Here is a 21,523-nt window from a genome sequence, read left to right as displayed (position 1 = left end):
CCGCCGGGAAGTGACGCGCCGGGAGCGGGAGCCGCAATGGCGGTGTCCGTGCGGACGCACGTGGGGGCTGCGGCCTGAGCGGCTCTGCGGGGCCGGGGGCCGCGGGGCAGCCGCCCATGCGGAGCGGCGGCGGCGCGGGCGGGTGCCGGGGCGGTCAGGATGGCGCTGGTGCCCCTGCGGCCCGGCAGAGCCGCCAGCCGCCTCCTGCCGCTGCTGTGCGGCGGGGCCAGGAGCAAGGGAGCCTCGCTGAGCCCCGGGGCGCCGGGCCGCCTCGGCCAGCGGCGCTACAAGAAGGACGTGCTGCCCTCCCCCGACGGGCCTGCGCCCTCCGTCTCCATCACCGAGATCCGGCAGTACCTGCGGGCGGAGGACATCCCCTTCCACGATGGCTACAGCTGCCTGCACACCCCCAGCCTCTTCACCGGCGACGGCGGGGGCCAGCCGCTGTCCGCCAGTGCCCCGTTCACGCTTTTCATTGACAAGACCACGGGCAGCTTCCTGTGCACAGCCACCCTGGCCGAGGGTACCTGGCAGGACTTCCAGGCTAACGTGGAGCTGCGGCACCGTGGCATTACTCCCATTCCTCCTGCCAGCTCGGAGGAGGTGGAGGAGGAAATGCGACAGGCTCGCGAGGATGCCCGCTGCATCTGGGAACGGGCTCTGCCGCTCTGGGAGCTGCTGGATGAGAAGGAGATCAAGGAGACCAAGGCTTTGTTTGGTATCTCCATGGTGACAGATGCCACCCTGAAACGCTTCGGGGTGCGTTATCTGAGGACTGCCAGGTCTCTCGTCTTCCTCTGGTTCAGCCCTCAGAACGCGACCCTGAAGGGCCTGAAGCTCGTGAGGGTGGAGAAGAAGGGGAGCACGATAACTTACGTGGAAGAGACTTTACCGCGCTTCGATTCCTATCGCAATCTTTTTGGGCTGCCCCTGATTGGCCGCCGAGACACAGAGCTGGTCTTAACTGGGTGGGAGCTGGATGCCCTGGCCCTGCACCAAAGTGCAGGAGTGGCCACCCTGGCCCTGCCACGGGGGGCCAGCTGCCTGCCTCCCACCCTTCTCCCCTACCTGGAGCAGTTCAAGCGCATCACGCTGTGGCTGGGCGAGGACTTGCGCTCCTGGGAAGCTGCCAAGCTCTTTGCTCGCAAGCTGAGCCTCAAGCGCTGCTCTCTGGTGCGCCCTGGCAACCTGCAGCCCCGGCCCTTGGAGGCTCTGAACCAGGGCCTGAACGTCACCAAAATCCTGCGTTCTGCCCTGCTTGCCAGCCACAAATCCATCGTCTCCTTCCGGCAGCTGCGCGAGGAGGTGTTTGGGGAGCTGGTCAACACTGAGCAGGTGTCTGGCGTCAAGTGGGCGCGTTTCCCCGAGCTCAACAAGCTCCTCAAAGGGCACCGCAGAGGGGAGCTCACCATCTTCACAGGTAGCGGGCACAATGACTTGTGGACAGGGGGAGCAGAGGGGTCTTTGGTGGCTTTACCCTCCTGGGGGTGGTGCTTCACGAGTTTTCCAGGTCTCTTTCTGCTCATGGCTTTGACTGAGCCTGTCTTGTGAGTGTGTGAGAGGCTGGGGTGCATTTCTCAGTGTGGTGGGACCGTGCATGCCAGTGTGGTGATGGGCTCCCTGCCTGGGACAGCATAGGAAGTCCTGGGCTGTCCCTTACTCCTGCTCCTGCCTGCCACCTCCTGTCTGAGCCCTCCCTGTGCTTACCCCACTGGCTGCCCAGCCCTTCACAGGGACCTGTGGGGACCCACAAGCTGTGGGAGGCCACGCCAGAGCACCCAGGTGGCACGAGAAGTTTATTTATGGTGTGAATGCTGCAGTTGGGCTTCTCTTACCCTGCTCCCTGGTGATTCCACCTCTAAACAACCCCCCAGCACATTCAGGATGGGTCAGATCATCTCCCCCAGCTAATTTCTCCTGTTGTTGTCCTTGTACCAGGCCCAACGGGCAGTGGGAAGACCACGTTTATCAGCGAGTATGCACTGGACCTGTGCATGCAGGGAGTGTGCACGCTGTGGGGCAGCTTTGAGATCAACAATGTCCGCCTGGCCAAAATCATGCTGACGCAGTTCGCTGGCCGGCGCCTGGAGGACCAGCTAGAACTGTACGATGAGTGGGCCGATCGCTTTGAGGAGCTCCCGCTCTACTTCATGACCTTCCATGGCCAGCAGAACATCAAGTATGGTCCTGCACCTCCATTCCTAGTGGTATTTACCCCTCATGGCATGTGCTGCAGGGCCCTGGGGAGCTGGGGCTCTTCCCCCGCAGTGAGTCACAGATTTGGGGCTGGCAGGAGGCACATTGGGACTGTTGAAGTCCCAGGGTTGGTGTGTGGGGACTGTGTGGCCAACCACCAGTCATGGGGACTCTCGCAGCCTCTCTCTGCGGTGGGGGTGAAGGAGGGGACTTGACCCTGTGCTAGGTGGCTGCTCTGAAGCCAGCCTGTGCCCATGGCAGGACATGTACCCCCACACCCTGCTTACCTGCAGTGCTGTTGTTTGCTGAAGAGGGAGGACAGGCACCTCCAGCTCCTTCTATTCATCAGGCACTGTGGCACCTGCATGCATCCCCATATGCCCTGAGAATTCCCGTGGGCTGGGGGGATTGCAGGGCAGTGGGCAGGGACTGTGTGGGCAGCAGCTGGGTCTTCCTGATCCCAGCTACCTTTACTTGTGGGGATGGGGCTGCACCTGTTATACGGGGGGGAGGCAGAGGTGAGATGTGCCCAGGTCCCATCGGGACCCAGCCTGGTACCTTCCAGCTCTTTTTCTGCGTCCTTTTGCCTGGCTCAGCATTCCCATCCCCACCTCCACTAATCCCTGGGGCTGATCCTGGTCTCCCCTCTCAGGACAGTGATTGACACCATGCAGCACGCAGTCTACATGTACGACATCACCCACGTGGTCGTCGACAATCTCCAGTTCATGATGGGACACGAGCACCTCTCTGTGGACAGGTAGCCCTTCTCCAGTCTAATCCTTCCTACCTCTGCCACCCTCACTGCTGGAGCTGTCTCTGTCAGGTGTCACGGCAGGGGCTGGGGACCCACACAGGGTGTCCCCTTTACTCCTGTCTGGCTGCCGTGTTTCATTAAAGGGCAATCACTGTCCTAGGGAGGAAGAGGAGGGAAGGGGTGAGCAGGTTACCAGCCATCCCTGCCGTGCCACATCCCTCTTCCCGTGTAGGCTTGGTTGCCTCATGGAGAGCAAGCCCATGTTCCTGGATGGCTCCTTCTGTGGGGATCAGCACCTTGCTGCCCCCAGCCACTGAGCAATGCCCCCAGCCACTGAGCAATGCCAGCCCCTGACCCCATTCTTGCTGCTGTGGCAGGCTCGCTGCCCAGGACTACGTCGTTGGTGCCTTCCGCAAGTTTGCCACGGACAACACGTGCCACATCACCTTGATCATCCATCCTCGCAAGGAGGATGATGAGAAGGAGCTGCAGACAGCCTCCATCTTCGGCTCTGCCAAGGTGAGCTGGGCCAGGGTGGCCTTTCCTGTCCCTTGGGCACAGCTTATTCCCAGGAAGGGGCTAGGATATGTTGGGCAGTCATCCCCAGATCCCATCAGCACCCTGGATGATGACTGGGCACTTGAAAGGTGTAGGATGTCTCCCAGAGTCCTGATGCAGGCAGAGAGCAAACCCATTGTCAGCTAAAGCTCTGTTGGGGCTTTAGGTGCAGTTAATTAATACTCATTGACTATGAGTGGAATGTAGTAGGAGATAATTAAAGAGGGAGGCAGGGAGGGTGCGGGGATGGGCTCTCTGAGTACTCTGGTCTCTTCCAGGATGCTGACCAACCCTGCAGTAGTGGGCAGGAGGTGCTGTCTGTGCACAACCCTCCTGTGATCCCGTTTCCCCAGGGTGTGCCTGGTGGGTCACTGGGATGTTCCAGCAGGGCGCAAGGGGCTGATGTTGGGGAAATGCTGGAGTTGCTGTGGCCTGGGGTGCCCTGTAACAGGGTTTAAAGGAGCTGGGCAAGCATTCATGAGCATATCTGAGGCCTGTGACTCTGGCAGCATTGCTGGCAGCCCCCTGAAGATGTTTTCCTCTCCCCAGGCCAGCCAGGAGGCCGACAACGTCCTCATCCTGCAGGACCGTAAGCTGGTGACGGGGCCAGGGAAGCGCTACCTGCAGGTGTCCAAGAATCGCTTTGACGGGGACGTGGGTATCTTCCCTCTGGAGTTCAGCAAGGCCTCGCTCTCCTTCTCATCTTCCAAAAGCAAGGCCAGGCTGAAGAAAATGAAGGGGGAGAAGGAGCTTTTAGCCAATAAAACTGTGGAGGGAGGCTCAGGAGCCTCCAAGAAACCATGAGCCCAGCAGGTCTCTTCCTTGGTTCATCTGGAGGGATGGAGACTAGTTCTGGCAGCCCAAGGCTGGAATATGCCAGCTCCTCTTCCCTGGGAGCATCTGCCATGCACCTCTGTGGGCCTTTCTCCTGCACGAACAAGCCTCTTGACCACCAGCACAGTGTCTCTGAGATGGGGGACCTCCATGAGAGGAGGAGTGGTCTCATCCTAGCGAAGAGTGGCTGGGGAAGGTGCTTTGACAAACACTGGCTGCTCCATGTTGGTGCTAAGTGCTGGGAGCATGGGGGGAGTGGAGGCAGAGTAAGCTGGATGATGGTAGGGATGATCTGCAGGCCTGGGACTTGGGTATCTCTGGACCTGGGTCAGGTCGTTAAATTGTGTCTAAAATGGAGCTGAAATCATGAGCTGTCACTAACTGGGAGGGATTGTGGGGGGCAACTGTGCAGAGGAACATGTAGTAGAAACCTCCCTGTCACAAATGGGGTCTGTGAGCTCAATCCTGGCTGGGATGGAGCCAGCAAGGGAAAGATCGTGAAGGAAAGTGTGGGTGATTGTGGGTGGCTCATGCTCCAGGGTGGGAGCAGGTGTGATGTGGAACTTGGCTGTTCTACCCACTCAGCTGGCGCCTGACCTGGCCCCCTTGCTCAGGGTCTCCCAAGCCCCTTTCTCCGGGGGGCATCACCAGCAATAAAACCATGTGGGGAACAGCCCTGCCTTGCTCTGCTGAGTTGGGGGGGCTGCCATCCCCCTGCCCTCAGGGCTGCAGGCAGCAAATACTGTGACCTGACTAGTCCTTGCCGTGGTAGGAAGTGTCCATGGCCGGATCTTGGTCTAATCCCTTTGATTTTTTTCTCTTTCTAGTTTTATTAAAGCATAAATATGAGTGTCTTTTCTGTCTCTGTGACTGGAGTGCCCTGGGTCTGAGGAGGGTAGCCTGGCCGGGGAGGAGGTGGCCCCTTGAGGATGTTCCTGCTTTGCCGAGCATCCTGCCCCAGCTGTGGCACACCAGATTATTACCAACCTCCATGCTGGGAATAGTTTTAACCTGAGCCATAATGAGGGCCCAGAGCAGGCGGTGGTACACACCCAGCCCTGGGTTTCCGGGGTGCACCAGCTCACCTGGAGAGCACCTTTGGGTGCTGTCAGTGCAGGTGTGAGCACCCGCAGGCAGGACGGGGGTGATGGCAGACGAGGGTCCTGGGGAAGCAGAGGTAAGGCAGGGGGCAGTGGAGCTGGGTCAGGGTTCTCGTGGCAATGTAGGTGGGGGCTGTGGGTGTCCCCCCTCAGCCCAAGGGCCCCCTCCATCTCACTGGCTTCCATTTGACCCAGTCTAGTTCAGGTCATGGGGCTCTAGAGTGGAAGTGAGGCAGTGGGATAGCCCAGGACCCCATCTCGCACCTGTCCCTCCATGAGCCATGGAGGGGGTGAAGAAGCTGAGCCTGTGGGGGGGGCCTTAGCTGATCCCAGACTCTGGGGGTCAGGTGGTTTCATGAGGGTTTATTTTATTCTTTTGCCCCCAGTTTGGGTCTCTCGAAAAGGCTGGAGGGTGGCAATAGCTGTAACAACTCATGGGGAGGGATGATGTGATGTCAAGTGGGGCAGAGGCCCCCAGACCCCTTAGCAGAATGCTGGGCTCACCAAAGGTTTGCGGAGGGGGCATAACCTAGAGGGTGATTTTCACCCCAGAGGCCTGGGGATACTTTGGGGGTGGAGAGCCTTGAGACGGAGGGCTTGGCTGGGGCAGAGAAGGGCATGAGCTCTGGGAATCCCCCGGAACGGACGTGACTGGGAATGTACCAGGCGGGGGTGCCCCACGCATCCCCCGTGTCCCCCCGTGTCCCCCCGTGCCCCGGCCCCTGTCCGGGGGCGTGGCCTCGCGGCGGGGGCGGAGCCGGTGGGGGCGTGGCCCTGGGGGCGGGGCCCGCTCGGGGCGGGGCCGGGGCGCGGCGCGGCGCGGGAGGCGGCGGCGGGGCCGCGGTGAGTGCGGGGGCCGGGTCGGGGGCGCCCGGGGGCGCTCCGGGGAGTTGGGTGGCGGGGTGCTTCGGGGGGAGCTGCCGGCGCTTGGGGTGTTGTGGGGCCTGGCCCCCCGGGGCCGATTTGGGGGGGTCTGGGGAGTCGGCGGCGGCCCTGGAACTCCGTGCGGTGCTTTGCGGATGTTTCAGGGGCACTTCAGGACGGTCCTGCGAATGCAGAGGCCCAGGGGCTCAATGGAGTAGTTGAGGGGGTCGCGGGCCACTTTAGGGGTGCTTCAGGGGCGAGCTGTGGGGCAGTGCAGGCCTAGGCGCGCCGTGGGGCACTTTGGGGGTGTTTTGGAGCACTTTGGGGGTGGTTTAGGAGCACTTTAGGAGAGGTGTGGTGCAGCAGAGGCCCAGGAGCGCCGTGAAGCATTTTAGGGGTGTCATGGGAAACTTTGGGGATGGTTTAGGGCACTCTGGGGGAACTGTGGGGCAGTGGGGCCCACGGGCGCCGTGGGGCAATTCAGGGTGCTGTGGGGTCAGGATGGGTGGAAGCACCGTGGGACGGGCTGGGCACTGTGGGGCTTAGTGGGGCAGCGGGAGGTGGGTGGAGAGAGGGGGGGTGCGTTGGGCGGGCAAGGGGGGCAGCACCATCGAGGGAACCTCAGGATGCCGGGGGCCTGGAGAGGGGCACAGCCGGGAATGGATGGTATCCATCCCGCATGTGCTGGGTATGTGGGGAGGGACAGGGGGCTGATTCCCCCTGCCCTGGGGTGGCCCTGAGGTGCCGTCGAGGCAAGGGGGTCCCCGGGGGCCCGGAATCCCCACAGCAGCTCAGGGTGGGGGTCTGGCCGAGCAGGGACCGAATGTTCCCGTGCTATTTAGGGGTCGGAACGGTGGGATCCGGCAACGCTGTGCTCCGGCCGGAGTGGCTGGAGGTGACGCCACTCCAGTTGGAGACTGGTTTTACTGGGTGGCTGGAGGCCGGGCTGGGCACTCCCTCCCTCCCTCCCTGGGCGGCGGTGGGACCCTCTCGGCGGGCCGGGGGGCTGGGGGGAGGGAGAAGATGGAGTCTCCTCCCATCGCCTTCCTGGCAGGGCCCCAGCAGTGACGGTGTCCCCTCCAGGCTGCGCGGGGACCCACTGTCCCCAGGGGTGTCCGTCCCCTTGACCTGCACATCCTGAGGGCGTTTCGCTGGGGTGGGGTACTGTCCCGTGGCTGGCTGGGCTGGGGGGCCATGAGATGTCCCTTTGGGGTTCCTGATCTCTGATTCCTGTTCCTCTGGCAGCAGCAGGTCCCCATGGCGGGCTCTTGTCCCCACCACACCTTCCGGGGTGACCGCAGCCCACCCGGGGTGCTAGGAGCAGCGCACCCGCCGCCGGGCTCCCCTGCCTCCCTCAGTGCCACGCTGGCACCACCTGCCCTGGCCCTGCCGGCTAGGGGACTTGAGGGGGAAGGGGGCAGCGGGGAGCACGGGGATCCTGCTGCCGTTCAGTCCCTTGACCCCCTCCTCTTCCTCCTCCCCGCTTCAGGGGTCGGCGGAGCAGTGTTCACGGTGCGGGGGCCCGAGTGGACCGGACGGATGGGCAGCGGCTGGCGAGGTGAGCGGAGCTGTTGGGGGGGGGGTCGCCCACCTGCCCACCCAAGGGTATCACGAGCACGGTGTGAGGTCACGGTGCCTGGGGACAGCACGTGCCGGTGGGGGTGACGGTGGCGGGGGGGCTGGCTCGCCGGCATCTCTCCCCTGCCCGCCCCTCCCCGGGCGCTGGCAGGCGGATTGATTTCAGGTGACAGCTCGGTGGGCGAGACCGTGCGGGCAGCGGCCCCCCCCACCCCGCCCGCGCCCTGTGCCAGCCGCAGCCATGTGCGAGATGCGATGAGGCAGCAGGGGATGGATCCGGCCCGTCGGCCGGCTCCCGTCACGCGGGCGTATGGCGTGGGTCGGGACAGGGGGAGTCACAGCAGAGACCGGCAGAGCCCCCCCAGCTGGAGGGGGCGGGAACAAGCCTCCGTGTGTTGGGGCTGGGAAAGAGCCTGGTGCCCACCGGGCAGCTTCCCCCTTGGTGGCCCTCTCCAGGGAGCTCTGTGCCCCACTGTGGATAGTTTGGGGTGGAAAGCAGCTTCTGTGGGGTCACTACTGAGAGGTGGGGGCTGTGGGTCAGAGGAGGTGGCTGACCCTGGTGTGTGGGGCTGTTTCCCACTCTCAGTGAGGCTGCTCTGGTAGGTGCTGGGGGGCAGACAGGCAGGCAGGCTGCCTGTGAGCCAGCTCTCTCTCTGCAGGCCTCTTGGGATTTGCCTCCAGTCCTGGCACGCTTCCCGTGGCAGGGTCACGCCAGGGCACGGCATGAGGCAGGACTGCATCGCCACTGCCCTACGCTGCCACCAGCACCCCACAGCCCCTGGCAGGCCCTGGCTGCTCCACTGGGGTGCTGAGGCCAACTTGGTGGTTGCTAGTACCACTCCCCCAACTAATCCTGGTTTCGTTCTGGTTCGTTTGGCGTCTCCTTCTGCCTGCTTCCCCTTGGGCCAACCGTCACCTATAAAATTGGGGATGGTGACTGGGGACTTGGGGATTCCCCCATGCCCACCTAGGGATGCTGGCAGCTGGTGGGGCACTGTTTTCAGTGCCCATGGCTCTGATGCTGTCTTCCTTGCCTGCAGGCTGCCTGCGTGCCCCTGCCCGCCGGGGGCCCCCCCGCCATGGCCATCGTGCAGACGCTGCCAGTGCCCCTTGAGGCTGTTGCTGAGGGGGCCACACAGCTCTGTGCCGCTGCCCGCTCACCCCCTGCTGCCATGGGCAGCGTGGGCAGCCTCCTGCCTGTCCGGCCTCGCCATGACTGCGCCAGCGATGGGGACCCCTCCACTGCCTCCTTCTGCAAGCAGGAGGGGCTACTCCGGGCCACTCCTGAGGAGCCCCGTGTGTCTGCACCCGGTGTTACCCACTCGTACGCCAACGGGGGCTTCTGTGGTGACTGGCTCGAAGCCTCCTCTCCTATCAGCCCCTGTAGCGACTCAGATGATCTTCGTGATGACCAAGCACCAAGTGATCACCTTCAGGGGCCACCCCCCAAGCTTGTACCTGTCTCTGGCAAGCTGGAAGAGGTGCGGGGGGGCAGCATCAGGGTGGATGGGTGTGTGCTGCGGTCTTGACTTTACACCCTGTGCCACACTGGTATTGTTGGCTCAGATGTGTGAAATGGGGTCATGTGGCCACACTTCTGGTGTCCCTGAGGAAGTGGCAATCCCCATGCTCTTAATGTCCCCTCCATCATGCCAAGGGTGTTTGGGGAGCTCACCTGGACACCCATAGAAAGGGGATGAAGTGGGTGGTGACTGGCCCCTGTCTCCTTTGGGGAGTGAAGGTGTTAGGGCTGGGGGAACCCACCATAACATTCCTGGACAACCCTTCTTGGGGTTAATGGGTCCTACCCAACCCCTCATTCTCCCCTCTTCCTGGCAGAATGTGGAGAAGACCCTGATCCGCCCCATGGCCTTCAAGCCAGTGGTATCCAAGCTTCGGAATGCCCAGCCAGGCACACGCCTGGGGCTCTCGGAGAGCCAGGTGAGCCTCACCCACTTGCTGGGTGCTGAGAAGCCTGGCTCTCTGAGCTGCTGTGCCAGCACCCTCTCGGACTCGGGGCGCAACTCCCTCTCCAGCCTGCCCACCTACAGCACGGGCTGCAGCCAGCATCCAGAGGTGGGTGCCCTGCCGACCACCCCCCATGGCCCCCTCGACCCCCCAGGGGGCTGCCGCCCCTCCAACTCGGACAGCGGGCGCTCGTCCTCCAGCAAGAGCACGGGCTCGCTGAGTGGCCGGGGCCGGCCCTCCTCGGAGAGTGGCTCCTGTGGGCGCTCTCCACTGCCTGGTGAGGAGACCATGCTGGTGCGGGAGCTGGAGGACAAGCTGCGGGAGAGGGAGGCCGAGCTGCGGCTCCTGCGTGACAGCCTGGACGAAAATGAGGTGGCCATCTGCCAGGTATGTCCCTGGTGTCCGCATGTCCTGTCCCTGTCTCCCTCCCTGGAGCACCTAGTGTGGACATACCCCCTTGTTGGGGGTAGGAACCTGCTTTGGGCACCCTTTACAGACCCTTGCAGGGGGATACCTTTTCCTGTGGATCTGGGTATGTGGGTTTTTCCCACCAGTTGGGTGGTCCTATGTAGTCCATGGGGGACCCTTGTATGGCCCATGGGACCAGTTGTACAGACTGGGGTGCCTTATCTTGGGGTTCCCTTTTTTGAATGAGCCTGGGACCTGTGGCTGCTCCCTGCTTGTGATGGAGCTGGAGGAGCCCTATAGGCTTTGGGGGTGCTAACATGGGGGGCCCATCATGCAGACGACTAGGGGAGCACAAGGAGGTGTGTACCACCATATTGCACTCTTCCTGGACCCTTGCTCCATTTGGGGGAGATGTGCTGCCCCCTCCCTGTGATGCCAATCTTGGAGATGGCAGCTGAAGTGGGAGAGTGCCGTGCTGCCCTCCCAGCAGCTCTGCATCCCTGGCCCAGGTGTTTGAAGAGAAGCAGCGTCAGTGTGAGCAGGAGCTGGAGGGGCTGCGGCAGCGTTGTGTGGCCCAGGCACGGCAGGCAGCCCATGCAGCACATCGGGGGCAGCAGGTCCTGCAGCTCCAGGTGCTGCAGCTGCAGCAGGAGAAGAAGCAGCTGCAGGAGGACTTGGCCCAGTTGCTGCAGGAGCGCGAACTGCTGGAGCGTCGCTGCGCCTCCTTCCAGCGGGAGCGCACCGAGCTGGCACCCCGGCTGGAGGAGACCAAGTGGGAGGTGAGTCACCCAGCAGTGCCAGAGGTGTCAGGGGGCGCAGGCTGTGGCTGGGGGGTCCTGGCCAGCACCTGAACCCCATCATCCCCACAGGTGTGCCAGAAATCAGGGGAGATCTCTCTGCTGAAGCAGCAGCTGAAGGAAGCACAGGCGGAGCTGGCGCAGCGGAGTGCTGAGCTGCTGGGGCTGCGGGCTCAGCTGCGGGAGGCACGGGCACAGCTGCAGGCAGGCGAGCGGCGGGCACAGGGGCTGCAGGAGGCCACCCGCCTCAAGGCGCTGGAGCTGGAGGTCTGTGCCAATGAACTGCAGCGCCGCAAGAGCGAGGCCGACCTCTTCCGTGCCAAAGCCGGCCGGCTCGAGCAGGAGGTGATGGGGCTGCGGGAAGCTGCCCGCGGGCGATGCCCCCCAGGCACCGGTGAAGGGTGCCCCCCACCTGGTGAGGGATGCCCCTCAGCCAGCGAGGAGCCCCGAGGCAGTGTGGGGCTGCGGCGGCAGCTGGAGCGGTTGCGTGCAGAGGTGGCCCTGGAGCGGCGGCGTGGGCAGGAGCAGCGGGATGCCTTCGAGCAGGAACGCGGCACGTGGCAGGGCGAGAAGGAGCGGGTCATCCGCTACCAGAAGCAGCTGCAATACAGCTACATCCAGATGTACCGGCGCAACCGGCGGCTCGAGCAGCGGCTCCAGCATCTCCGGCTTCAGGGCGAGGACCCCCTGCCCGAGCTCTGTGACCCACCTGACCCGCCCTTTGAGGAGATCACAGCCACCGAGATCTGAGATGCTGCCTGCCCTTGCCCCAGGCTTGGAGGGCTGAAGGGCCCTCCAGCCCCTGTGATTTTGGGAGCTGTGGGGCTGTGGGGGGCCCCTGCTCTCCCCCAGCTCTGCAAACTGCTGGCACTGTGAAGGGGCAGAGGAGACCACGGGTGCTGCCCCCTCCCCAGCATTGAAGTTTTGAGGCGAGGGTGTATCAGTGCCCACCACAGGGAGGGGTGCCCGTGAGATATTGGGTCAGGTGGGTGCTGAGTCCTGGCCTTGGGGCCGCCCGGAACTGGTTTCTGCTGATCCTCTTAGCTCCGGGGGATTAGCAGTGCTGGCTTCAGCCAGGGTCACCTTGGGCAGGGGGAGGGCTGACTTGTCCCCTCCCTCTCATCCCTGCTGGCACTGTCACCCAGTCACTTGGCGTGTGCCCTGTCCCTGCCCATGCCAGCCTCCCTCACACCCCTTTGTGTGTTTGTCAGGGAATTCGTTTCTGTGCCATTTTAAATAACTCTATTTTTATAGGACTTACCAAAACATATCACCCCCTCCCAGCTCACACCCCACCAGTCTGTGCCCCCTCACCCCGGCCATGGGGCAGCTTGCCCTCAGTGCCTTTCCCATGCCCTTGCCCCCAGCATCCCTCTGTTTCCCCCCCAAAAAAGCCAGTGCCTCTGTGATGCCCAGCCTGCCAGGGGAGAGGGGCGTGGTGCTGTACGTGCCAGCTGGGGACACCCTGGGGACACCCCTGGGGATGGGCAGAGGTGGGGGGGCCCTGCTGGGCACCCGGGGAGGTCAAACCAAAGGAAAAGTCTGGCTGTGCCCAGCTGTGGCTTGGTCACCCCTGGCTCCAGGGGGGGAATTTTTGTACTTTATTTCAGTCATGTCTCGTTCCCAGAGCCTGGCTCGTCCGTGTACCACCCGGAAACAGCGATTAAAAACAAGCCCCTGGCTGTGTTTTTTTCATGACTCTGTCTGCATGTCCAGAGCAGGGTCAGGGACCAACTCTCCTTCCCCTGTGTTGCCAGTGCTACTCTCCCTTGGGTCCTCCAGTGGGCAGCTGCTCCGTGCCCTTGGGGCAGGTCTGGCTCTCACACCCTCTGGCTGCACTGAGACCAGCCACAGCTCAGTGCAGGAATGAGCCATCTGGCTCCTCTGGAACACAGCATGGCTCCTCAAATAGGGCGTGCAGCATCACTCTGGAGGTGGTCCAGGCACCCGCACCACCAGCTCCATGGGCTCCTTGGCTTTGTTGCGGTAGGCCTGGCGGATGATGTCCACAGCCCTCTGGTGCGTGACATTCTGCAGGCTCTCCCCGTCCACCGACACCAGCTCCTGCCCGGCCTGGGTCCCAGAAGGGAAGGCCGCGGGGTGAAGTGCAGCTACTTTTGGCGTGCTGGGGGACTGCCAGCAACCCAGCGGCACCAAGGGATGGGAGTGTCTGCCCACCCCCTGGCATGTGCTGGGACCCCCCCTACCTTGAGGATGCCACTGAGGAAAGCAGCTCCACCAGGGAAGATCTTCTCAATCTTCACCACTGGCTGCGCCCTTGACTCAATACCACCGGAGATGCTGATCCCTGCAAGGGAGCCACAAGACAATCACACCTGGGTAGACTGGGACCTCCACCTGCTCCCAAGCATGGCACCACCTTTCCCTGGGTAGCTGCACCTTTGTCTTGCCCTATTTGGTAGGTCCTGCAGAGATGAGGGGCCAGGGCAGGGACAGCTCTCATTTTGGAGGAATGCTCTGGGGTTTACTGCTTGCCAAGGAGGTGCCACCCATCCTACTGAGGCTGGTGCCAGAAGGGTCCTCACCCCACCCCTGGGGTCCCACCCATGTGCCACGCACCCACGTACCACCCACCCAGCGAGTGCTTCAGCTTGGAGAGGGTGACGGTGAGCAGATGATACTCTTCCTCCTCCTCTTCCTCCTTGCCAGCATCTTCGGGGCCATTGGTAGCTGCCCCAGCCCTCGCTTCACCCCCTGGCCCCCCAAAGAAAGGGGCAAGAGGGGGCCGTGCCCGCTGGGGCTTCCCCAGCACTTCAGCCTCTCTGTCAGGCGCTGTCCTGGGGGGGCTCCTTGCGCCAGGTGGCCCGGGGGCTGTGAGAGTGCCCATGCCCCTTGCCAGCGGGGGGCTCAGCCAGCAGCCAGTTGGGGGACTGCAGGCCAAGGGTGGGCAGGGGCTGGCTGGCGGAGGCGTAGGCATCCACTGGCACGTCAGGGAGTGGGGTGTAGGTGCGGGGGTGAGGCCGGCGGGGGCTGGGGGAAGCTCTTGGACGGGCTGGGCTCGCCTGCTGCTCCCCAGCTTCCTCCGGCTCTGGGGTCCCTGCTGGCTTCAGCAGGAATCCACCCCGATAGTCTGCAATGAGAGGGGCTCAGGGATCTCCCCAGGGACCCACAGTCCTGCTCCGTGGGACCCCTGCCACACAGGCCTCCCATGAGTACCCCAAAGCCCTGGGTCCTATGCTACCTAGGGCCCCAGATCTTCCTCATCTAGGGACCCCCAGACACCCCAGCTCTCTGAAGGCACTCCATGTCCTCCTCCCCAAGAACCCCAGCACCCCAGATCCACAGATTGTGCTGCTCCCAGTCTTCCCAACACCCAGGAACACCAGATGCCTTCTTCCCTGGAACCCCCTGCACTCAGGTATCCCAGCTCCCTTTCTCCTCCCCCGAACTGCCCCCGTACTCCCTCCACCCTGCCCCCACTGGGCAGCCTGGTGTCCAGGAAGACCCTACAGGTGGCACTTACCAGGCACTGGTGTGATGAGGTGTCTCTTGGGGGGGACGTCATGGTGGGCCGGGCGGAGGGCAGGTGAGCGCACTGCAGTCAGGAACAGCCCCCAGTCACCTCCCGAGCTGCACCCACCCCTGACCACTACCTGCCCCCAGTCAAGGTCCCTGGGGGGCTGGGATCTACCTGAGCGGCTCTTTAGGGCATCAAAGGCTTCCAGCTCCAGGGGCATCACCATGCTGTCAAACCTGCCCAGGTCGGTGGGAGCCACCACACTCCTGCCAAGGCAAAAAGGTGGGGACAGGTTGTAGCAGCCTCTGGGGTGGAGTGTGATCAGGGCTGAGGGGCATATGTGAGGCTCCACTTCAGTCACACCAGCCTGGGCAATATTGAGCTTCCCAGATATTTCCTAGCAGCACTCGCCTCACGTCCCGCAGCAGCAGGACCTTCTCAGGCCGGTCCAGGATGGCCAGCAGCGGCCGCACCAAATCCTCCACGCTGCCTTCATGCAGGTACTGTGGGCACAGGAGGGGGGTCAGTGGATGGATTCCCCCTCACCCGTTCCTTGGTTTACCTCCCAGAGCTAAGCATGGGCACAGCGTGCTCGCCATGCCCCCAGGATGCAGGAGCTTTCCAGGGATGAGCCCAGGGTGGCAGCGCTGCCCTGCCTGTGCCCCGCCTCCGCTCTGCCTTCGGTGCGTACCCGGGAGCAGTGGCGGAGCACGGCTGTCACCTCATCGGGGCTGAGGAGACGTGCAGCAGTGTCCTGGATGTGTGGGAGCCGGGCCTCAGGGTCGCTGCCGTTGGGCTGCAGGGTGGTGATGCCCATGGGGCCCAGGATGGTGGCACGCCGGCTTTTCTCTGGGGAGGCACAACAAGGAGGGGTGGCAAGTGGGGCAAGGACTGCCCCAGCCAGCGCAGAGAGTTCCCCATGCCCCCCCCCCCCCCAGCAGCTCACTCCACACCAGAGCAGGATAGACACACGCAGCGCAGGGTCAGGTGCATGCAGAGCCTGCCCCACACCCCCCGGGCACACGGGCACCCCCGTTACCCCGCTTCAGGCTCCGGATGACAATCTTCTGCACAGCGCCTACTGCAAGGGAGATGGAGAGCGATGAGTGCCCAGAGCAGACAGCAGCATCACCGTCCATTGTCAAAACTGCATGCTTGGGGAACCCCTCCTTATGCCCTCTCTGTGCCAGGGATGCCACAACAGGCCCATAGAAGGGGGAACAGTCCCAGGTCGAGTCCCTGTCTGCCCTGTCACCCAGGCTGATACCTCTGTCCCCGTCAGAACGCCCTGGGGACTTGGCGCGGGCCCGGCGATCAGAGCCAGGGGCCTCCTGGCTGGGGGGGGGCCCAGCTCTGGCTGGTGGCACGGCCCCCCTTGAAAAAGAGGTTGACGAGGGTCTTGGAGCGGTGCAATCCTGGGGGACCACCTCGTGCCCCTTGTCCCTCTGGCTTCTCCTTCTTCCGCTTCTCCTCTGTGGACAGAGAGATGGGGGTGTTGAAGTGGAGAGGAGAGGGGATGCCACCCCAAATCTTGTCTGGGGGCAGGGAACTTTGGGGGATTGGAGGGGCTACTGGGAGACACTGACTGGAAAGAAGTCCTTCTGTGGGGTGCAGTGGATCACCAGGGGTCATAGGGCTGGGCTTTGGGATGCCTGGCAAGCCCCAGGGACAGAGCTGGGGCTATGCAGGGTTATAGGATACCCAGGGCTGGTGGCCAGGGGGCCATATGGGCTATAAGGTGCCAGGGTAGGGGCCAAGATGTTTGCTACAGGAAGCCCAGGAGGGGGGGGCAGGTATCCATGTGGGTCAGGGACTATAGGATGCTTGAGTCAGGGACAGGCTGCCCACATGGCGCAGGGCCTGAGCTGTGGGACTCCCAGGGCTGGGCGTGCGGGGTTGGAAAGGGACTTCAGCCAGGGTTGAGTCCCATGTGTGGGGCTGTGCCCCAGTGCCTACCAGCGACAGTGAGGTCGCTCTGGGAGCGTGTAATGGGCTGCCGTGGCCGGCTCAGCGCCAGCAGAAGCGCCGTCTTGGGTGAGTGGGTGAAGGTCCGGCGTGGGTGGGTGCCGGGGGCCTCGCGGGTGCCCTGGCCCCGGATGGCCGTGTCCCGCAGCAGCTCGGGGGGCCGCACTGTGCGCCGTGTCTCTGGCAGCCCCTCGGCAGCTGGCTCGGTCTGCATGGCCCGCTCGGCATGTTCCCGCACCCAGCCCCGCCGTGGCCCGTCCTCTGTGGAGATGGCCACATCCACGGTGCGGGCTGGGGGCACTGGGGCAGCTGTCCCCAGCCCATTCACTGCCCCTGGTGCTGGTCCTGAGGAGTAGGAGGAGATGGAGGAGCTGGTTTCTGATGTCTGAGACAGCTGTTGCAGCTGCCCGTTGGTCACTGCAAAGGCACAGCAGGGACACACTGTGACACACTGTGGGCCACCTAGAGCTCCACGTCCCTCCTGAAGACCGCGGACATGTGGGGAACCCACAGGGCCATGGGGACAGTGGGCTGTTGGCCATTGCATAGGGATCATCATGTCCTCTCCAAGAAAGTGGACATACAGGATGCTGTGGAATCACAGGGACCACAAGGCTGCTGGCTGTGGCAGGGGGCTCTTCATGTCTCCTCCAAGGATGGGGGACAGGTGGGACCTTGCAAGTCCATCAGGCCTGCGTGTATGCTAACAGTGGCACAGGGAGCTCCGTGCTCCCTCCAAGGCCTCAGGACCCCATGGCATATGGACCTTCTCCCTCCCTACAGCAATCAGACATCACATGCATGGGAGTCCCAGCCCCACCGTGCCCCAGCCCAGCGCCCCTGCCGGTACCCGCGCCGCACTGCCCTTACAGCGACTGAGCCAGCAGTACTCGGCCACCAACTCCTTGTAGGCAGGGAACCGGCCTGTCTCCTAGGCACAGGGGGAGAGGACAAGGGGGTCAGTGAGTGCCGGCTGCCCCAGCGAACTCGATCTGGTGCCAGCCATGAATAATGCATCCCCCCCTCCCACCCGCCTGAAACCCAACCAGCCAGCAGCTGCACCAGCCCCCAGCACTGGGCTGAGCTGGGACAGTGCCAGTGCAGGGACGTGCCAACCCCTGCCTCACACGAGGGTCCATGGGGCAGGGTGTGGGTACCTTGATGGTGAGCATGATGTGAGTCTGCCCCTTCAGCACCTCCACTGCCTTGCTATGGCTTATGTCTTCAAACTTGACTCCATTGGCTGCAAGGACTTGGTCTCCCACCCGAATGCCGTTTTGCTCCGCCAGCCCTCCGGGGTCCACCCTAGGGCAGCAGGGGGGCAGGATAGGACCAAGCACTTGCTGGAGTCCTGCTCCTGCCCCACACCTCCTCTTGGGCGACCTCATGGCTCAGCACCCATGGTGGTGATGCCCACAGTCTTCTGAGAGTGGGGTGAGGCTCAGCCAGAGAGGAGAGGCCGAGCCCCAGCGTGGGCCCAGCAGAGATTGGGCTGTCACAACCCCTTCATGCCCCAGGGCAGCCGTACTTGGAGACATAGATGCCGAGGCCGAACTCTCTGCCACCGCGGATGTTGAAGCCCAGGCAGTAGTCATCGGAGGTGGTGTAGAGGTGGACGATGCGTCGCAGCCCATCCTCAGAGCCGCTCTCTGATGGTGTCGAGCCGCTTTTCTCTACTACCAGGCGCCTATTCACCACATCCACCCTGGAGCATGGGTACAGCGTAGGGGGGTCTCAGGGATTTGGCTCTTGTCCTTCAGCAGGATGGGACCATTGGTGGCACCCAGTGGAGGAGAGTGACGGGGATGCGGGATGTTTAGGATGGGGTTTGCACCCACCCTACCTGCTCCAGACCTTCCTATCCCATCCTGTACCCCACCCTGGTAGCTCCCCACCTTTGCCAGAGGCTTCTGATGCCACTCCACCCTGGGGGTCCCCCAGCTCTGGGATCCTCCCTGTTGCCCAGAATCCTCCACCAACCTCCCCCAGCATGCCCTCCACGGGGTTGGGTTTTGGGGTGCTGGCATGGGATATGCCCTGCTCACCATGCTGTCTTCTCCTTAGAGAACTTGATTCCTGGCACACGGCCCATCCGCCGGACCACCATGCGGAGACGGTTGTTGCCAGTGAGGACCTTGACAGCGCTGCTCATCGTGATGTTCTCCAGACTCACACTGTTCACCTCTGTGATCTTGTCACCAACACACAGCCCGGCCTGCTCTACAAGGGACACACGGCTCATCTGGGCATCTGACCTGGTACTGATGCCCTTGTTTGGTATCCCCTCCCTCAGTGTGTCCTCAACCTGGTCCAAACCCTTTGGGAAGAGATGCGGGGGTGCCTGAGAATTGCACTGAGTGTCTTGTCACCTTGCCGTGGCTTGGGGATGGAGCTCAGAGTCATTGGCACAGGGCTGTCTGCTCCTGTGTCCTGCCCTTCACTTTGGGCAGCCTGAAAATCTCATGGCCAAAGGCAGCAGGGAGCAAATGGTGGCTTTCCACCATGAAGGGTGGCATTGTCGCTGTGGTACCATGTCACTGGGAGCTCCTTGAGAGGCTCTTGTTGGCATGTGCCTATCTTCACTGGTGTCCCTCACCCTGACCCTCTTACCGGCAGTGCTGCCCTCCTCCACTTTGCTGACAAAGATGCCCAATCCATGCTCGGAGCCACCACGGACGCTGAAGCCCAGTTTGCCGTCCACGCTCTTCTCCACTGTGATGGCATTGATGATGTCACTCTCGTTGCTGCTGGCTGTGGGGACAGGGGAGCAGATGAGTCACCCACACTGGGTATGAGCAATGGCAAGGGGTGTCTCTCTTGCTGAGAACATTCCCAGGCCCAGGACAGCCCTCCCTGTCCCTAGTCCCAGGGGATTCAGCCGTTGGGGCCCTCCTGGCCACGGGGGTGGGCAGAGGGCTGGGACATCCCACGCACCTTCGATGGGGGCATTGATGAGGATGACACGGCCCATGGGGGAGGCGGTGCGGCTGCTCCGGGTGGTCCCATTGAGCAGGCGGCTCTGCTTGCTGAGGAGGTAGCGGGGAGCCAGGCTGGCTTCGCTGCTGGAGCTCCGTGACCGGCTGCCTGTCGTCATCCCCGACAGCACTGTGTCCCAGTCCTGGGCCATGGTGGAGCTGGGCACTCCGGTGTCCCGGCGTCTGGCTCAGGGCTGGCTGTGTCCTCACAGGGCCAGGGCTGCCCGTCAGCCAGCAGGGGACATGGCATAGTCCAGCAGCACATGCCCGGGCTTGGGCACCGCTCTCTTTTAGCAGTGCAATGCTGGGGGCAGCTGGCCTGGGTGCTCGCCGCTGGCAGGACAGGTCCCAGGCGCAGCAGCACAGCCTGGAGGGACAAGGAGCTTTGTGGCCCCCTCCCTGATCCCCTCCCGTCCTATGGTGTCCCGAGGATCAAACTGTCACATAGCTCTTGGGTACTGCCGTGGGGGTGTGGGCACAGGCTGCCCTGCCCTGGGGTAAGGATGCTGGGGCGCAAAAGAGCTCTGCCTGGCAGTGTAAATCCGGAACAGGGGATGCAAAGGGGCTTTACCTGACAGTGTAAATCCGGAAGGGCTCCAGAGAGGGGACACGGGGACATGAGCTTTATACTGGAGAGCAGGACCTGACCCCTCTGGCCATTCCCCATCCTCCCTGGAGCCCCTCTGAATTCCCAGTGCCATGGGGCTGGAGATAGGTGCACCAGCCCCCAAGGCAGTTCCCGCGGGGATTTTCCAGGGGTGGGTGAAACGCCACCACAGTGTCCCCCCCACTTCATTCCCCGCTCGCCCCAGCCTGACCTCAATAAATAAGTGATGGCCCCGGCTCCGGGGACACGCCGGTATCCCCGCCGCTGCCAGCCCCCCACGGCGCCCACCCATTACCCCCCGCCAGCATCAGACGCGGGTGCGCCCTTCCCGAAGGGGCACAGGGGACCCCCTACCGCCGTCCCTCCCTCCCCCCCGCCCCGTGCCCTCCTCACCTGTCCCCATGGTGCCACCTGCGAAAGAGACACCTGGCAGCAGGGCGGGGGGGAAGGCGAGGCCGGGGGACAGTGCCGCCTCCTGCCCCCCCGGCCGCGGGGATTGGCTTTCCCTGCGGGACCGGAGCGGCCATCGGGCGCGGGAGCTGTCAATCGAGAGCGGCCGGGGCTGGCCTTGCAGCTGGCGGAGGGGGGGCAGTCCCGTGTGTGTCCCCCGCCAGGGGGTCTGGGGGCGCGTCCCCCCGCGAGGCTCGTGTGGCAAGGGATGTGGTGTCCCCCCTGACCTCCTCCCTTAGCACGGAGCATCCCAGGGGCACACAGGGGAAACTGAGGCACGGTCAGGGGAGGGGGGGGGTGTCGTGTCCCCCAGCTCCGCTCCCTCCGGTGATGCGAGCCGGTATCCCCCCGTGTCCCCCTCCCCGGGGGGCATCGCCTCCAGCGCGGGCCGGCCGTGACCCCCCGGCGGGGCCCGGCGCCGCCAGCGCGAACCCGACACCGCGGCGGTTTCAGGTGATGCGCGGCGGCCGCGGGGGCTGCGGGGGGGCTGCGGGGGGGGCGGCGGGGACGGGGGCCGGCGCGGGGGGGCCGCCCCCGGGCAGCCCCCCCCGACAACGCCGGGGTGAGGGGCTGGGGGGGCACGGCCGGCGTGGGGACACGCACCCACATGCACACGCACCCCATGCACCCACACGTCCACGGCATGCGTGTTCGTGCCCTTGCGCGCACTCACAGACACCCACGGAGCGCCGCACGCGCGCGGCCGCGGCCCCGCTCACACACACGCGTGTGCCGGCACGCACCGCCCCACGCACGAGCCGGCGCCCGCGCCCACGCCCGCGGAGGCGCGGCCCCCGCGCGCTCCGGCGCAACCACCGCGACACGCGTTGACGCCAACGCGGCGCGTGCGCGGCGCTACGGGCACTCGCGGGCGCGTAGCGCGGGCATCGAGACCCCGAGGGACACGCGCGCGGCTGACACGGGGACGCGCGGCTGACACGGGGACGCGCGGCAACGCGCACGTGAACACCCACGTGCAAACACACGC

At 63.9% G+C, this 21,523-nt stretch overlaps 4 protein-coding genes across 6 annotated transcripts in view; 3 read left to right on the top strand and 1 right to left on the bottom strand.

Annotated features, from left to right (window-relative positions):
- Positions 1-15: 15 nt before the first annotated feature.
- On the top strand, positions 16-5,199 carry TWNK (twinkle mtDNA helicase). Its single transcript, XM_042019197.1, has 5 exons — positions 16-1,420; positions 1,939-2,179; positions 2,849-2,956; positions 3,331-3,472; positions 4,061-5,199. The coding sequence occupies exons 1-5, from the start codon at positions 160-162 to the stop codon at positions 4,313-4,315; spliced, it is 2,007 nt and encodes a 668-aa protein (XP_041875131.1). The 5' UTR covers positions 16-159; the 3' UTR covers positions 4,316-5,199.
- Positions 5,200-5,440: 241 nt separating this feature from the next.
- LZTS2 (leucine zipper tumor suppressor 2) lies at positions 5,441-12,755 on the top strand. 2 transcript variants are annotated; one of them, XM_042019198.1, is made up of 6 exons: positions 5,441-5,522; positions 7,799-7,867; positions 8,928-9,368; positions 9,727-10,242; positions 10,773-11,042; positions 11,133-12,755. In XM_042019198.1, the coding sequence occupies exons 1-6, from the start codon at positions 5,493-5,495 to the stop codon at positions 11,808-11,810; spliced, it is 2,004 nt and encodes a 667-aa protein (XP_041875132.1). In that variant the 5' UTR covers positions 5,441-5,492; the 3' UTR covers positions 11,811-12,755. The 2 variants fall into 2 exon arrangements, with proteins under 2 accessions (XP_041875132.1, XP_041875133.1); XM_042019199.1 differs by lacking the exon at positions 5,441-5,522 and adding an exon at positions 6,256-6,288.
- PDZD7 (PDZ domain containing 7) lies at positions 12,618-20,330 on the bottom strand. The gene is given in 18 exon segments (XM_042019194.1): positions 12,618-13,133; positions 13,268-13,368; positions 13,656-13,866; positions 13,868-14,151; positions 14,545-14,616; positions 14,713-14,804; positions 14,950-15,041; positions 15,230-15,387; positions 15,578-15,619; positions 15,806-15,881; positions 15,883-16,010; positions 16,495-16,920; positions 17,374-17,434; positions 17,661-17,808; positions 18,032-18,208; positions 18,549-18,723; positions 19,114-19,254; positions 19,438-20,330. Coding segments are annotated over 18 exon segments (2,727 nt in total). The 5' UTR covers positions 19,631-20,330; the 3' UTR covers positions 12,618-12,983.
- A 299-nt stretch (positions 20,331-20,629) lies between these two features.
- SFXN3 (sideroflexin 3) overlaps positions 20,630-21,523 on the top strand; it is a 6,245-nt gene continuing 5,351 nt past the window's right edge. Inside the window, exon 1 of one of the 2 annotated variants that reach the window (XM_042019202.1) lies at positions 20,630-20,988. In XM_042019202.1, coding sequence (XP_041875136.1) covers positions 20,866-20,988 — 123 coding nt within the window. In that variant the 5' untranslated portion in view covers positions 20,630-20,865. The remainder of the gene's footprint in view (positions 20,989-21,523) is intronic. The other variant, XM_042019200.1, reaches the window with a different exon arrangement.

This window comes from Corvus kubaryi, unplaced genomic scaffold, assembly GCF_017639235.1.
Source record: "Corvus kubaryi isolate FWS band 111438036 unplaced genomic scaffold, C.kubaryi_AGA036_p1.0 138, whole genome shotgun sequence".
NCBI lineage: Eukaryota > Metazoa > Chordata > Aves > Passeriformes > Corvidae > Corvus > Corvus kubaryi.
The sequence above is the reverse complement of the archived record's forward strand: the minus strand, read 5'-3'. Positions and strand labels throughout refer to the sequence as shown.